This window comes from Barbus barbus (assembly GCF_936440315.1).
Source record: "Barbus barbus genome assembly, chromosome: 47".
Lineage (NCBI taxonomy): Eukaryota > Metazoa > Chordata > Actinopteri > Cypriniformes > Cyprinidae > Barbus > Barbus barbus.
Genome location: NC_136725.1, coordinates 12,005,766 through 12,022,653, shown reverse-complemented (window position 1 = coordinate 12,022,653; position 16,888 = coordinate 12,005,766). Strand labels below are relative to the sequence as shown.

Below are 16,888 nucleotides of genomic sequence, written 5' to 3'. Positions count from 1 at the left end.
AATAAATGCTGTATCAGAGGCAGGTAAATCACACTCGCTCAGTCCATCTCTCTCTCATAATACTCTACATAATGCAATGAGCTTTCAGTGAAGCAACTCAATGTTTCTTCGTTACTAGTTCTAAAGTGATGTTTTCGCTTTAGGTAGGGTTGGGCTCAGCACTTAAAGTGACAATTTAAGATTTGAATCCATGGTAAAAGGAAGTAGCTCTGCACAAAGAGGGTTTTTAAAGGCAGTCAGTTGTTGTTTCTTATATATTTGCACACTCCTGCCATCAAACTGTTAAAGGAACACTCCACTTTTTTTGGAAATAGGCTCATTTTACAACTCCCCTAGAGTTAAACAGTTGAGTTTTACCATTTTTGAATCCATTCAGCCGATCTCCGTGTCTGGCGGTAGCACTTTTAGCTTAGCTTTGCATAGATAATTGAATCTGATTAGACCATTAGCATCTTGCTCAAAAATGACCAAAGAGTTTCGATATTTTTCCTATTTAAAGCTCGACTGTGATTACACACTGTGATTACCTACGGCCGAATCACAGCCGTGACGATATACAGCCATGTCGCACTGGTACGAGTGGGATATTGCTTATACTTCACATTAAATAATTTTTTTCAATTTAGTATAAAGACTTCCTGAAATCCTCATTTTGAAAAAAAAAAAAGGCCTGCTCTTGGGCCTCTTTAAGAGGTGCTATGAGTTTACCTAAATTGTCTTGGTAATGAAGTAAACTAATACATGTTAACATTTTAGTATACGGACCAGTTCTCAAAATTAACTAGTTGCTTAATAGCATGCCTTTAACATATTGGCTGTTTATTTGTACTTATAAAGCACATATTCTGCATGACTATATTTTACATCCCGAATCCTGCCCAATTCCTAAACTTAACAACTACCGGTACTATACTAACTATTAATAATCAGCAAATTAGGAGTTTGGCGTAGGAGTAGGACCTTAAAATAAAGTGTGACTTATTATATAATCTAAGAAAAAGCACAATATCTAAGAGTCCAAGTTTGTGTTACTTGTCCAGATGGAGAAGAAAGACTTGTCATTGTAAAGAACATGTAAGAGCAGTCACTTTGAGGAGCTACAGAGTTCAAGAACAGAGTAAATGTGCACCAGTCAACCATATCAAGAGCTCTTCATAACACATGTATGGAAGGATGCCACAAAAGAAACCACTCAAGATAGCTCTGTGGAAACATGTCTGTAGTTAAGTGGCCCAGGTGCAATGTGGGTAGTCATACTTGCAAGAAAATATATTTTCTGACTGACAAAGTTTTTTTTAACTTAATTAAGGGCCCTTTAATTTGATATTATATTTGTGTGTGTGTGTGTGTGTGTGTGTGTGTCATAAATAATCAAGCAATTTTTTAATAATTAAATATGTTTACCTTCAGATTCCTGGGACAAACATTCTCACCCTTTCATGCAGAAAGAATATGGGAAATGGGAATTATACCTCTCTCCAAAAGTGGATAAATCTCCTGCCATCAAGCACCTGACCAAATTCAAGGTACTAAATACATCACGCCACCTCACGGCATCATAATATTTGTATTGTATGATGCAGTTTATATCAATATAAACATCTAAAGTGCATCTCAAAAGATATGGGCTGGTCATTACTGGAATTTGAAAGCTGTTCTATGGGCCACAGTTTTCCTCTTCACAACTTGTGAGGTATCATTTGGATTAGTGAGAGGTTGTGTGTCTCTTCAACCTGATTAGGAGCTGTTAGCTGCTCTGCTAAAGCAGAACGGGATCTTGGCTCTCTCTGTCCCAAAAGACCGACGGTCATTGGCAGGTCTGGGTGGCATTTGTGGGGCAAAGCTGCTTGACTTGGCTCTTAGGGTTAATCTGGGGTTGATGGGAAGAGGGAGCAGATGGGAACATTGAGTGCCCAACAAGTTCCCATTTGCCAGAGTTGGCGGGGGTACACATGTCCAGCACAGTTTGCCGCAGCGCCATGTTATGGGTTTTGAAGCACCCTGACTCCGCCGGACACCGGAGGTTGATCGGATCACATTAGTGCTGCTGCAGCTGAGCTCAGATCAACTACAGTTCATTTTCATTTCAGGCCTTTTGGGTTTGTTTGTAAGACAATTATTTTAATAGTTACACAATTAGTTACACTATTTTGTATCTCAGTTAGGGATGCGCAATATACTGTAAAAGTACCATATCAGTTATCTGATTTTATTTGTATTATTTAGTTTTTTTTAATATTGGTAAGATTTAAAAAAAAAAAACTCTCTTTTCCGATATTGGATACACCCAGGTTCAAACTTCTTATTTTTTTATTAAAAAAGTTTTTAATGATGGGATTTTAGATATGTTTTTATCCCTCCATAAATCAGAAAATTCTGTCAACAGAATTTTTTTTTTATTTTTTAGGAATAAAATAATAAAAATTTGACTTTGTTGTACGAAAGTCCTACTGAAGTGAGAGGGAAAACATATTCTGAAAAAGGGCCTTGTATGTATTGTATTTGAAATCTACATAAATTGATAGACTACAGCTCCTGTCCTGCAGATTTCAGTTCCAACCCTAATCAAACACACCTGAACCAGCTAATCAAGGTGTTCAGGGCAGAGATTGTCCTATTGGGAGACGAGAGGGTCTGTACTTACCATTAGAAAACTTGGATCATTGGCTAACTTGGATCACATGGGTCACCTCAGCCAATCATACAATGGCTGAGGCTGTGGCTGCTGTCACAGTTCTACGACAGTCAGTTACAGTTTACGTCGCACAGTAAAAATGAGTGTGAATTGCTGGTCATTTACTGGTCACTGCAATTTAAAATTTAAGATAAAAAAACAGCATGATTGGTCATGCATAACACTGATACTAGTTACTCTGTAATTTGTTGAAATCTTAAAGCCATACAAAGAATACCTTGTTATTTATTCAAATATTTATTTTTATTATTAATATTATTATTATTTTACATTTCTTTATTAAAATGCATTATATCATCATGTGCAGCATTCACAAATCATTACATTTCAAGTTTATTTATTGAAATTTGGAAGCCATAGAAAGAACATATCTTATTTTCATTAAACAACATAAAACAATATAACAGTATAATATAATAATTTAAATAATTCAGGTTGTCGATTCATTAAATGATATGCTATTTATTTATATAAATTATATGAAATAAGACTCTCTTTCATTTACATCCATTCCAAAAAAAAAAAGGCCTCTGGTCTTCTTCCCTGCTTACTGCCAAAGCCGCAGCGTTAACATTAGCCATTATGCTTTTTTGGCTAAAGGTCGCTGGCTTGCCGTCCAGTGGCTTTGGTTCAGGGCTGCTTGATAATTACAGACAGGTGTGTTGGAGCAAGGTTGGAACTGAAGTCTGCGGGACTGCTTTCCAGGAGATCGCCAGGGTTGGAGATCCCTGGACCTCAGAAATAAAGTATAATAAACACTTAAATGTGTATTTTGGATGATTTCTTTCCATTAGTCTGAAAGAAGACATGTTTTGGAAGCAAAATCTCAAAATTGACTAGTACATGAGAAAATAATAATAATAATGATTTTACCTGTAGTGTCTTTCCTTAAGATCCACTTTTCAAAATTGATATAATTGTCCTTTATGCTTAATTTGTATTCCTCACCCAACCCATTTTTTTTTTTTTCGATGGCCTCCATCTCTTTAATTTAACCCTGAGATGTTTGCTCATGAACTTTTATGTCATAAATCATTTACTTTAAGGGTGTTTTTCATGTTACAGCTGTGAGTCCTGCTTCCCGCAGTTTTCTTCTCCTTACTGGGGTAAAGTGTACTGAGATTTTGTGTCCTTTTAATTTTTATTTATCTTTTTTTATTTATTTAGGCTGAAATTAAAGGGTTGAGAAACACTTTATTTTTGCCCATTATTGAGAAGAGAAAATGGGAGGTGAGTGAGTCTTGGAGCAAGTGATCGAGAGTGGAATTGAAGTCCATTTATGTCCACAAAAGCGGTCAGTGGCAGAATTTTCTCTTTTTCACTGGGTGTTAGATGGACAGATGGAGTCCTGGGTCTGTGCGGAGGTTTCTATAAGGTAATTGGCTGTCATACACAGCTTCTTTAAGCCTGCAGAGGGGATCCAGGGAGAGATTTTAATGGGGGGTGGGCGGCCAGGTTTAACATATGGAAACTGGGGCGGCTGAATTTCAGCAAGGAGTGCACTTTTGTCTCTCTTGCCCTTCCTTCCTTTAGAATATCCTGTTGGAGTCTCTGATTAAATTGTATCTCTCTCGCTCCGGTAAGTTTTTCTCATTCTCACCAGGTCCGTGTCTTCTCGCCTACCTCGAATTCTCCTTCAGGCATGCTGGAGGTGTGTAATCTGTGTGTATTGACCTCTTTTCTAACCTTCTGTATATAAAATAATCAGCTGGTTTTGAGCAGAAAGCATGAACAACTCATTTTTACTGAATATGGAAAATTATCTAAAGTCATTCTAAAATAATAATATAGCTCTTTTTTTTTTCTTTTTTTTTTAACCATACTACAATTTTGTTCATTTAATTTTTTTTTATTTTTATGTATGTGTGTGTTCAAATAGTTTTTTGTTTTTTTGTAACTTTCTGTTCATCAAAAAATACACAAAAATATTAAACAGTGCAACTGTTTTCAGCATTTATTATAATAAGAAAAGTTTCTTTCACTAAATCAGTATATTAGAATTGGTTTCTGAAGGGTCAAATGACACTGAAGACTGGACTAATACTGAAAATTCAGCTTTACCATCATATGAATAAGCATCATTTTACAACATTTTAAAACATATTCAAATAGACAACTTTTTTAGTTTTAAACTATAATAATATTGCAGAATATTGATTTTATACTGATTTATTTGTATTGTTGAAAAAATAAATGCAGCCTTAGAGAGCGTAAAATATTTGACCGCAAATTTAAATTTAAATATCTATTGTTTATATTTTACTTTGATTATTTGATATTTAAATATGAAGGTATATAGATAATTATGTACCATTGAAAATTTACTGACCCAAAAATTTTAAACAAGGTATATACTGTACATATACTATATATATATATATATATATATATATATATATATACACTGAAAAAAATGTTATATAGAAAAACATTCACTCTTAAAGGGTTACTCCACCCCAGAATGAAAATTTTGTCATTAATCATTTACCGTGATTATGTAATTACGACTTTATTCAACAATTTGTCTCCTCTGAGCCACCGTATCGTCATTTTGGAGAATACCCACTTTATGCAAACTGCGTACACTGTTCTATGTGAGCTGTTCCAGACGGATATGTTTTTTACGTTTATTTACGCTTATTCTCGTCACTTCATAACATTCAGATTGAACCACTGATGGCAGATGGACTATCTTGACGATGTTTTCATACTTCTCTGGGCCTTGACAGTGTTAATTGTTTAGCAGTCAACGGGACAGTCACAAGCCTCCTGGTAAAATATCTTAAATTGTGTTCCGAAGACGAACAAAGCTTTTACGGGTTTGGAATGACATGGGGGTAAGTGATTAATGACAAAATTTTCATTATTGGGTGGAGTAACCCTTTAATATATTTAATTTCTAGTAAATTTCACAAGTTATTACAAAGAAATAACAAGTAACACGTTCAGGTAAATGTGAAATTTTAAAGTAGGAAAACTTAAATATTAATTTCTTGTAAAATGTACTCTTATAATCTTTGTTGTATTTACATCAATACTTTTTACTGTGTATATAAAATTTGAAATTATAATTTTGTCCTTTTATGATTCACAATATATATATATTTTTTTTAGTTGAACTGATATTTTATTTGATATTCATTTGATATTTAAATTAGTAGGTATATGTGGTATATAGTAGTTATATAGATAATTATTTAAACTTTAGGCTAATTTATAGAAACAACGCCTACTTTCTGATGCACAATAGGAAAAAATACTGATTACTCATTAATTAATTTCAGCATCCCAATGACAATCAGTGCATGAGTGTATCGATCAGTAGACCTGATTTAGTGTAAAACTCCGTCGTTTGTCAGTGTTGTTTCACACATGCATACGTTCTCAGGTGCATGCACGTGCCCTCAATGTTTCCCTTTCATCGTCCCCTTAATCAATGTTACCTAATGCATTTTCCACAAATGGCCTTCTGCTGGGTGCCAAATGAATTTGAAACCTGCTGTAAGCGATAGTTAAAATCAACTCAAGCTTTTTTTCTTTTTTTTACCAACAAGCCCGAACCTCATTTATTCAGGCATGAATATTTCAATACCCTGTGTAGTGATATTGCATTTTAAAAACACCAGGAACACTAGATGCTCAAAGACTTTTAGCAGCCGAAGGTGATCAATACAGATTCCCGGGTGGCTCAGAGATCTCAAAGCAAGCTCTCCTGCAAGGCCATGATTAATTCTCTATGTGGGTACATTCTTTTTGTTGTGCTTCGGTTTGTTGAGAGATACCTCAGTGACTCCAGACTGCTGGTTCAGGGGTATAGTCGTCGTCTCGAGGGAAATCAAAACACTGTTAACTGGAGTCTGAAGGAAGTGAGGAGAAAGGAGAATTTTCTAGGTGTTTCTTCTTGCTGAAAGTGTGTGGGAAGAGATTGTGTGTGTGTGTGTGTGTGTGTGTGTGCATGAAGTGAGAAAAGCCTAAGCAACTTAAACCCTCCATATCTCTCCGTCTACACACAGAAATGTCCAGATGTTTACTCAGGAGCCCTATTAACCCTCCAGGTCCTTTTCTTATTGATTGATTGATTGAGATTTGAGGCTGGACTCAGGCGGAGAGTGTTATGACAGATCAGAGGGAGGGCGCTTTGATAGGAATGAAATATAATTAAAGGTCTGATGTCACTTTGAAGATGAAAAGTGCCTAGGTGAACTTTACTCTTGTGCTAAATGCAGACGAGATTGTTCGTTCACTCTAAATTAAACTCATGCTAATCCATAAATGGTCCTGTCTGGCTCACTCTATACAGCTGAGAAATGTACCTGCCAGATACAGCTTCTGTAATTATGTAGCACCAACATAAACGCATTCACTCTGTATAAAACTCAACTGTAATATTATTTTCAGTAACTTGGCCCTGGAAGTACAGTATATTTACCCTATTTTTTCTATATGCATTTTAGAAAACTATTCGCTACAAAGTAAACTGGCTCAGTTTGATTGTAGAACTTTGTTTGAAACCTTTCTTTGAAAATAAATATTTAAATAAACCAGCCTAAGGTGGATGCTGGTCTTACCTGGTTTCATCTGGTTTTGCTTGTCTTCTAGCCTATCCAAGATGGTTTATTCAAGTCTTGCTGGTCTTCCAGCTTGACCAAGCTGTTGTAACTGTTCACTACCAGCTCGCAACGCTTTTATTTTCAACAGAGTTGTGTACTCATGGAAAAATTAATGACCATCATGGTTCAGTTCACTTTTTTTAAATCTAGTTTTTAATGCTCTCTTAATGTGATTCACTTAAAGCATTTAAAATTTCTTTAGTTTGTAGCTTTTAATTATTTATTAAACTGTAATTTAATGTATAATTTAATGTATTAAGATTAACTAGTACAGAATTTCAATATCCATAACATTTTAATGTTAGACAATTGTTAATGTTGGTGCATCCAAGAAAAAAGTAATGTGTACCATTTAGGTACTAATATATACACTTCAGGTACTAATATGTATCTTTAAGGTACTATTAGACGTAAATAAGGTACAAAAGTGTACCTATTGAAAAGCTACCATCCCAGTGATCGCTTTTCTACCCTCTTTTCTGAGAACCCTGTTTCTTCCAGAAGTCTACTGGTGAACTCTGTTCCTCTTGCTTTTCACAGTCACTCTCCAAGTCATCTCTCTCTCTATATCTTTCTCTGTCATTCTTTCTCAAAGTCACAGTGTTATTTCTGCTGTCAGTAAAGCGATGGTATGTTCTTAGCTTGGTAATAGTCTGCGCAAAGCCGAACAGAGCGGTTTAAGGATGTTTCGTCCCACCCCAATGTCTCTCCAGAGCAGCTATCGATCTGTGACAATCTCCAAGCTGCCCCCCGAGAGATTGAAAGCTATGATGGACCTTCTTAAAGTGCTTTGTTTTCTTCTACTCCTCTCCTCCCCTCTGTCAGCTCTCATCACCAAACACCTGTCCACCTGGTGTTTGTGTGTGTGTGCTTGCATGGGTTTTTACTGAATCAGGTAGGCTTATGAAGAGAGGTGGTTTGGAAAAGAGCATTGGATGGGGAACGGATTTTGTAATAATATTAATTAAATGTGGCATGGTTATGACAAAGAGCTGTTTTTAGGATCTAGATGAAAAGCTCTCAATATTTCCTTTTTAATAAATGGTGCTTTTAAACAACTACTGGCAACAACTAGCAGCGCACAGGAACCCCAAAGGAATTGCATGGAAAATATATTTAGCATAATATACAGCATTCAATCTTTTAAAATGTATATATGTGTGCATATAAATACACACTACCATTCAGAAGTTTGGGGTCCGAAACATTGTTTTTGAAGAAAGTATCTTCTTCTCGCCAATGGTGTGTTTATTTGATCAATAATACATTAAAAACCATTAAATATTTTGGTGAATTTTCCTTCAGAAATCATTCTAATATGCTAATTTGCTGCTCAAGAAATATTTAATCTTATTTTCAATGAGCTGCTTAATATCTTGTGAAAACCGTACATTTTTTAAGGATTCTTTTATTAATATAAAGTTAAAAAGAACAGCACTTATTTGGAATAGAATTATTTTGTAACATTCTAAATGTCACTTTTGATCAATATAATGTTTGCTGAATGATAGTTTAATTTCTTTCCAAAAAATAAAATAAAAAATTGTTCTGATCCCAAATTTTTGAACGACTGTGTGATAAAAATATATATCTTTATTTTTAGTAATGCTGGGCAACAATTAATTGAAATTAATCTCATCCAAAATAAAGGGTTTTGTTTATTTAACATATGTGTGTGTATATTTATCATGTATATATAAAGAAACACATATTCGGTACATATTTAGACAATATTTACATATATATGTTTATATTCATATAATTTATATTAAATATAAATATATTAAATATAGAAACATATTTTTCTTAAATATATACATTCATGTATGTGTATTTATACATACAGTGCTGCTTGAAACTCCTACATGTTATTGTGCAGGACTGATCAGAATTTATAAGAAACGTTACCCTCAGTTACTGCAGCAAAAGGGGGTCACAGCAGATACTGAAAGCAAAGATTCACATACTTTTGCAACTCACAGATATGTAACACTGGATCATTTTTCTCAATAAATAAATTATAAAGAAAATATTTTTCTCTCACTTGTTTGATTTGGTTCTCTTTGTCTACTTTCAGGTCTTATATGAAAATCTGATGATGTTTTGGGTCATATTTATGCAGAAATATAGACAAAGCTAAAGGGTTCACAAACTTTCAAGCAGCACTATGCATAATAAATATACACCGTATACACACATTATGTACACAAAACCTTTATTTTAGATGCAATTAATTGCAAATAATTTTTGCCCAGCATTAATTTTTATGTACAGTGGGGAAAAAATGATTTGATCCCCTACTGGTTGTGTACGTTTGCCAACTGAAAAAGAAATGATCAGTCTTTTTTAATGCTAGGTTTATTTGAACAGTGATAGACAGAATAACAACAAAAAATTCCAGAAAAACGCATTTTAAAAAAGTTATAAATTGATTTGCATTTTAATGAGTGAAAAAAGTATTTGACTTCTTCGCAAAACATGACTTAGTACTTGTTGGCAAAACCCTTGTTGGCACAGAGGTCAGACGTTTCTTGCAGTTGGCCACAAGGTTTGCACTTCTCAGGATCGATTTTGTCCCACTCCTCTTTGCAGATCCTCTCCAAGTCATCAAGGTTTCAAGGCTGACGTATGGCAACCCGAAACTTCAGCTCCCTCCACAGATTTTCTGTGGGATTAAGGTCTGGAGACTGGCTAGGCCACTCCAGCACCTTAATGTGCTTCTTCTTGAGCCACTCCTTTGTTGCCTTGGCCATGAGCTTTGGGTCATTGTCATACTGGAATACCCATTCATGACCCATTTTCAATGCCCTGGAAGGCTTCAATGCCATGGCCCCGTCCATCGTCCTTTTGATGCGGTGCAATTGTCCTGTACCCTTAGCAGAAAAACACCCCCAAAGCATAATGTTTCCACCTCCACTTTTGACAGTGGAGATGGTGTTCTTGGGATCATAGGCAGCATTCCTCCTCCTCCAAACACGGCGAGTTGAGTTGACGCTGAAGAGCTCGAATTTGGTCTCATCTGACCATAATTTTACCCAGTTCTCCTCTGAATCATTCAGATGTTCATTGGCAAACTTCAGATGGGCCTGTACATGTGCTTTCTTGAGCAGGGGGACCTTGTGGGCGCTGCAGGATTTCAGACCTTCACGACGTAGTGTGTTACCAATTGTTTTTTTTTGGTGAATATATGTGAAACGGGCGAACGAGGCGTGAGACGTGCAGATCCCTTTGCCAGCTTTATTCCAAGACGTGGTCAAAAATACAGGCAGGGTCAAAACATCGACAAACAGGTATAACACAGACAAGACAAAGAGTAATCCTAGGTCAAGCGTGGGTCTTTGATCAACGAACAATATCCAGAGGGCTTGACAAAAGGGATAGTCCAATAACATGAGCAATAATCCAAAGGAGGTACAAACAGAGTCCGAATAGCGAGACAAGGGTTAATCCAAGATACACAAGCAGGAATCAGGAAACAGGAAACAAGGCAACACGGAATGACAAGACTAACTAAAACTGGAAACTAGACTCAGTAAAGCAGCTATCACTAGGTGAGTGATAAACGCAGTACAATACTTGAGGCTAAACAGAAACGCAGAATGGCTCGGTAAGGCAGCTAACACTGAGAGAGTGCTAAACGCTAGAACAATACTCGGCGATCTGGAAGAGGAAGTCCAAGGCTTATAAAGCGTGTCTGAATGGATTCAGCTGTGTATGTGTAATCAGTGCAATGGATCATGGATCTGGTGGTGAGCAGACAGAAGGCTACAGACTGGATTTCTTGCTGCCTTGAGATCATTGACAAGATCCTTCTGTGTAGTTCTGGGCTGATTCCTCACCGATCTCATGATCATTGAAACTCCTCGAGGTGAGATCTTGCATGGAGCCCCAGACCGAGGTCTACAATCTTGTCCCTGACATCCTTGGACAGCTCTTTGGTCTTGGCCATGGTAGAGAGTTTGGAATCTGATTGATTGATTGCTTCTGTGGACAAGTTGTCTTTTATACAGGTAACAAGGTGAGACTAGGAGCACTCTCTTTAAGAGAGTACTCCTAATCTCAGGTCCTTAACTGTATAAAAGACACCTGGGAGCCAGAAATCTTGCTGATTGATAGGGAATCAAATACTTATTTGACTCATTAAAATGCAAATCAATTTATACGTTTTTTTGAAATACGTTTTTATGGATTTCTTTGTTGTTATTGTCTCTCGCTGTTCAAATAAACCTACCATTAAAATTATAGACTGATATTTTTTTTGTCAGTGGGCAAACGTACAAAATCAGCAGAGGATCCCCCCCCCCCCCTATACTGTATGCCTCTGTTTTGCATCAAAAACTTAACCATGAAAATTTTAAGATTTCACATTTGTCGTTTCTGTGTGTAGCTTGTAGTCCTGACTAAAACAGGCAAATGTCTGTTTCGGATCTCTCCATGGGCCAAATATGTCACAAAAACACTAGATTCTGTCACCTATGACTGGACTCACTGGGACCCTCCACAGCCATACCAGGTGAGTGTACACAGCTGAATAGTAATACAGCAGAATACACACAATACAATTATTCTGGGCAATTATTCAAGACACTACAATTGTGTTGGGGTCAATTTGACACTTGTTTGATATTCAAACACTGGGTAAACTCTTTATTTTTCTCATTTAGGACGTGTAAGGGGTCAAATTGAACCCCACTGGTTTTCATGCAGTTTGCCAAAACTAAACACTTGAAGACACTTAGAAAAATATAAATTACTGAAATAATATGGTAATAAATTAACCAGGTTTAATCACGAAGAAAGAAAGAAAGAAAGAAAGAAAGAAAGAAAGAAAGAAAGAAAGAAAGAAAGAAAGAAAGAAAGAAAGAAAGAAAGAAAGAAAATATGCATTATATTATATTAGGTAACACTTTATTTTAAGGTGTCCTTCTTACGCGTGTTACATGTACTTACTATTATAATAACAATGAATTATGCATAATTACATGCAAGTAACCCTAGACAAAACCCTAATCCTAAACAGAAAACCTTTTTTTTTTTTTTATATATTGAAGTTATTGTCACAGATCGGCCAGGCTTAATCACCAGTCAATCACAGTGCACTCCCTCACCTGAATTCTAATCACCTGCAGCTGCACGTCATCAATGGCAATCATCCCGCACTCCTCAATTACTCACACCTCACAACACTCCAGTGTCCGGTCTCGTTCCTACGAAGAGGACTACTATAGCTATCATATTTCTATGCTTGATACTTACCGTCTTGTTTACTTACCTGCCGTGTTCCATCCCAAGTGTGTCTTCCAGCGATCCCAAGTCTGTCAGCTCCCGAGTCTCGTCCTGATCCACTGTGTTGGTGAGGTGTGCAGTTACTCCTGTTCCGTGTCTCCCGTTTGGAAAAAGATATTAAAGTTACCATCCATCCTGAACACCGAAGAATCCTTGTATCATCACTTACCTGATTAATTCCAACACCTCAAGTTTGTCAATAAAACCTGTTCACATTACGTCACTCAGTCTGTATCCTACTTCTGTAACAGTTATGAAATTTAAAACTGAAAATGAATTTAAGTTTACTGAAAATTCAAAACTCATCTTCACAATCGTCCATGGCAAATTTGCTGTTTCTTCATTTGTTTGAGATTCATTGTCAAAAATTGTTGGAACTCAAATACTAAAATGTTGCACCACTGAAACGAAGTCTGAGAAACCCATTTTTCCCTCACGGGGTTTTGAGAACCAGACATAACAAAAAGGCAGAAGCTATTTAAAATAACTGTGTACAAATAATATGAGATGCTATTAATACTTCACTGTATTATACTTAATCACTGTATTATACTTAATCACTAACAGTGCTTCAGAGATGCTAGTTTTGAACATAAAAATATGTGGGCCAATTTGACCTTATTTCAAAAGGGATACCCAGGTATTTAACACAAAAACATATTTCTATACACGTGTCTTTCTTGGTTCTTCCACGGTATCTCTGTGTGTTTCTCGCACACAAGCACATGCTCTCAGAGCTTTCCAGTGTTATGGGTTCAGGCAGATGCTTTCTGAGCTGTCAGGGAGGAGGGTTTGAGTTATGGACTCTGGCATGGTTTAACCTATTACAGTCGGGTTTTGCCCTGCAGAGGGTCGGTGGAGAATCGTACATCACACCAGTCATCATCGACTGATAGCTGCTTCCAAGAACCAAGAGTTCCAGTTTCACCACACACACACACACACGCGAGTCCTTTCACCTTAAATATACTTCATATAAGATTCATAATTGCTACTTTTCATTGAATGTCCATAGGGCCAAAAGATTGACGAAACACCTGGTTATTTTTAATCTACTTCAAAAGTCACTATTTGTTTTTGGTGTGGAGATAGATTACAATATTAGTCAAAGCAGGAGGGGATGTTTACAGGACCGTGATGTTGTTCAGGCCTTCCTGTGGCTCTCGACCATTAATCATCAGTAGCCATTAGCATCTCTGAAGCACCCCGCTCTTATGGCGACCCCTCTTCCGTGTTAGTAATGACACTCGAAACCGCCTCCTCTTAAGAGGCCCGCCACATTAAACAGGCAATTTAATCGGAGGCGATTCAACAATTGCTTTCGGCCTCTTGATGTCTTCGTTTCGCCAAAGAACCATTTGCAAACGGCTTTGATATGGGTGGTTCTTCCACAATGACAATGATACATATTTTCCTTTGATATCTATTCATGGCATCAGACATTCATACAGCAACTGGTCAATGGCATCATGCTCATAATCCAGTTTTTTACAGGAGATGAATTGGTGACAAAATGTCATCTGGCAGTTATAGCGGTTGCTGCATGATTAAAGGCAGGAAATATTGTTTTTTGCTTTCTGCAATGGTACCATTTTCAGTGAGCCACAATTGGTTTAGCTTGCTTTTTTTGCATTTCACTTCTGTGTGCCTATATTTGTAATTGTCTATGTTATGTCTGGCAATAAAACCCAAAAAGACTGCCATACTAAAACCAATATAATATTAAAATGATATTGCATTCAGAACTGACATTTTCTTTTAAAATAGGCTAAACTGTCTTTTTCCCCCAAATTAATTAAATAATATAAATTAATTAAATAATATGGTAATAAATTAAGTAGATTTATCAAATAAATCAATAAATAAAAGATATTATATTATATTATTTGCATCAACAACAATGCAAATAATATAATATAATATAAAAGATATTATATTATATTATTTGCATTGTTGTTGATGACAAAACTTCGAATAAACAACAACAACAAACATTTTACTCTAAGTTGCATTTTCTACATTTTCAAGCTTCAAACTCTAGGCTTAGACTGAGAACTTGGTCTCCTTTGTATTGTTGCAAGCGTTCAATCAAGTCAAATATTTGTGTTGTGTTGCATCAGGATCTTTGAGGTAACCCAGATGCTCAGCAGAACCTTCTAGCAAAATCTCTCATCAAAGCTCACTGAAGAAGAGTGGATTGATATCTGGGCCCTTTCTCTCTCTAACCTTTCTTCTTTCTCGCCCCCAGTTCCAGCACCCCAGACCCCCACGGCCCAGCAGTCTTCGTATCTATGAGGCCCATGTGGGCATCAGTTCGCCTGAGGAAAAAATTGCCTCGTACAATAACTTCACCAGAGATGTGCTTCCTCGCATTAAGGATCTTGGTGAGTGATGAAATCTACAGAAACACTGTCAGAACACACACGTCAAAATAATACAAAACAAGCAAAGTGGAACACACCCCTCTCTGCGGGCCAGTCACTAACCCTGAGCTCCCAGGCCAGAACTAATCTTTAGGCTTTAAGAAAAAACTTACTGCTGATCAAAGAATCCATGTGAGCAAGGTGATTTTGCTACACTGGATTTGAAAAAGTACACTTAGACTAAGAATGTTTTCATTTTGTTACATAGCGTGGTTGTGTTTATCTTATACTTTATTTATCACTACACTAGCAGACAGCAAAGGATTACATCTAAAAGCTGTTGGAGAGTGTTACTAAAGAAACATGAGGGTCATTGCATGGCGCCCTATTCATTTATTAAAAATGCAATTCATGCACTCAAAGACTTTGATACACCACTTATGAGCATGTTTTAATAATATCTGAATTAAAAATTAATTCATTTATTTTTCTTTTAACCCTCTGGTGTCTGAGGTGATTTTGGGGCCCTTGAGATGTTTTTGACATGCCCTGATATTTGTGCTTATTTCAGCTACTTATAACATACTATTGACCAACATGTATTTTTTTTGTATTCAGCACAAAGTGTGCTACAATAATATGCCTATATGCGAGGGAGTGGCAATGGCCTTGAATATTAAGTGATTTTCACCTGAGAGACAAAGGGCCCTCCTCTAAAGGCTACTAATGGCCTATCACTGTGACTGTGACTGAGGCAGGTAAGACAGAGTGTGAGGAGATTGAAAAAATTAGTTTTTTAAATTATTTGTATTTTATTTACAACACAGTATAATCAAAACATACATAATGAAGGTCAAATATACATTATTGTGAACACTGATCTAACCACAGAGATGTGAACATTCCTGCAACAGATTCTGTTCAACAAGTGAAACAAATAAATCATACCTGATATATACGTGTGTTATTTAAGTGTTTCTGCTACTTTCCATGGATTCAAGAAGAAAAAAAACATAATCAGTAGTCAAGGATCTTGTTTTACCATAGAATATCAGTGTAGTTGAACATCTGATGTTGGTACAGCGCTCTCAGAGGAAAACGGTTTGAAGAAAGTCAGCAGGATTCATCTGTGGTTCAGGTACTTGATTCAATAAAATACAAACAACCAAAAACATTTGTGAGCATGTTAATATAAGGAGCATATATATATATATATATATATATATATATATATATATATATATATATATATACAGTGGTGTGAAAAAGTGGCCCCCTTCCTGATTTTTTTATTTTTTTTGCATGTTTGTCACACTTTAATGTTTCAGATCATCAAACAAATGTAAATATTAATCAAAGATAACACAAGTAAACACAACATGCAGTTTTTGAATGAAGTTTTTTTATTATGAAGGGAAAACAAAATCCAAACCCACATGGCCCTGTGTGAAAAAGTGTTTGCCCCCTAAACCTAATAACTGGTTGGGCAACCCTTAGCAGCAACAACTGCAATCAAGTGTTGGCGATAACTTGCAATGAGTCTGTTACAGCGCTGTGGAGGAATTTTGGCCCACTCATCTTGGCAGAATTGCTGTAATTCAGCCACATTGGAGGGTTTTCGAGCATGAACCGCCTTTTTAAGGTCATGCCACAGCATCTCAATAGGATTCAGGTCAGGAATTTGACAAGGCCAAGTTCGCTTCAGCTTGAGGTCACGAACAGATGGCCAGACATTGTCCTTCAGGATTTTTCGGTAGACAGCTGAATTCATGGTTCCATTTATCACAGCAAGTCTTCCAGGTCCTGAAGCAGCAAAATAGCCCCAGACCATCACACTACCACCACCATATTTTACTGTTGGTATGATGTTCTTTTTCTGAAATGCTGTGTTACTTTTAAGCCAGATGTAATGGGACACACACCTTCCAAAAAGT

General features: G+C 36.4%; 2 protein-coding genes across 2 annotated transcripts in view; both read left to right on the top strand.

The window, feature by feature from the left end:
- Positions 1-12,097, top strand: part of LOC306865770 (1,4-alpha-glucan-branching enzyme-like) — a 37,325-nt gene extending 25,228 nt beyond the window's left edge. The window contains exons 3-4 of the mRNA XM_079410567.1: positions 1,411-1,526; positions 11,693-12,097. Of these exons, the coding sequence (XP_079266693.1) occupies positions 1,411-1,526; positions 11,693-11,836 (260 nt within the window). The 3' untranslated portion in view covers positions 11,837-12,097. The remainder of the gene's footprint in view (positions 1-1,410; positions 1,527-11,692) is intronic.
- A 2,076-nt stretch (positions 12,098-14,173) lies between these two features.
- LOC306865847 (1,4-alpha-glucan-branching enzyme-like) overlaps positions 14,174-16,888 on the top strand; it is a gene marked incomplete at both ends in the record, with an annotated part of 62,457 nt that continues 59,742 nt past the window's right edge. The window contains 2 exons of the mRNA XM_079410675.1: positions 14,174-14,188; positions 14,840-14,975. Coding sequence (XP_079266801.1) covers positions 14,174-14,188; positions 14,840-14,975 — 151 coding nt within the window. The remainder of the gene's footprint in view (positions 14,189-14,839; positions 14,976-16,888) is intronic.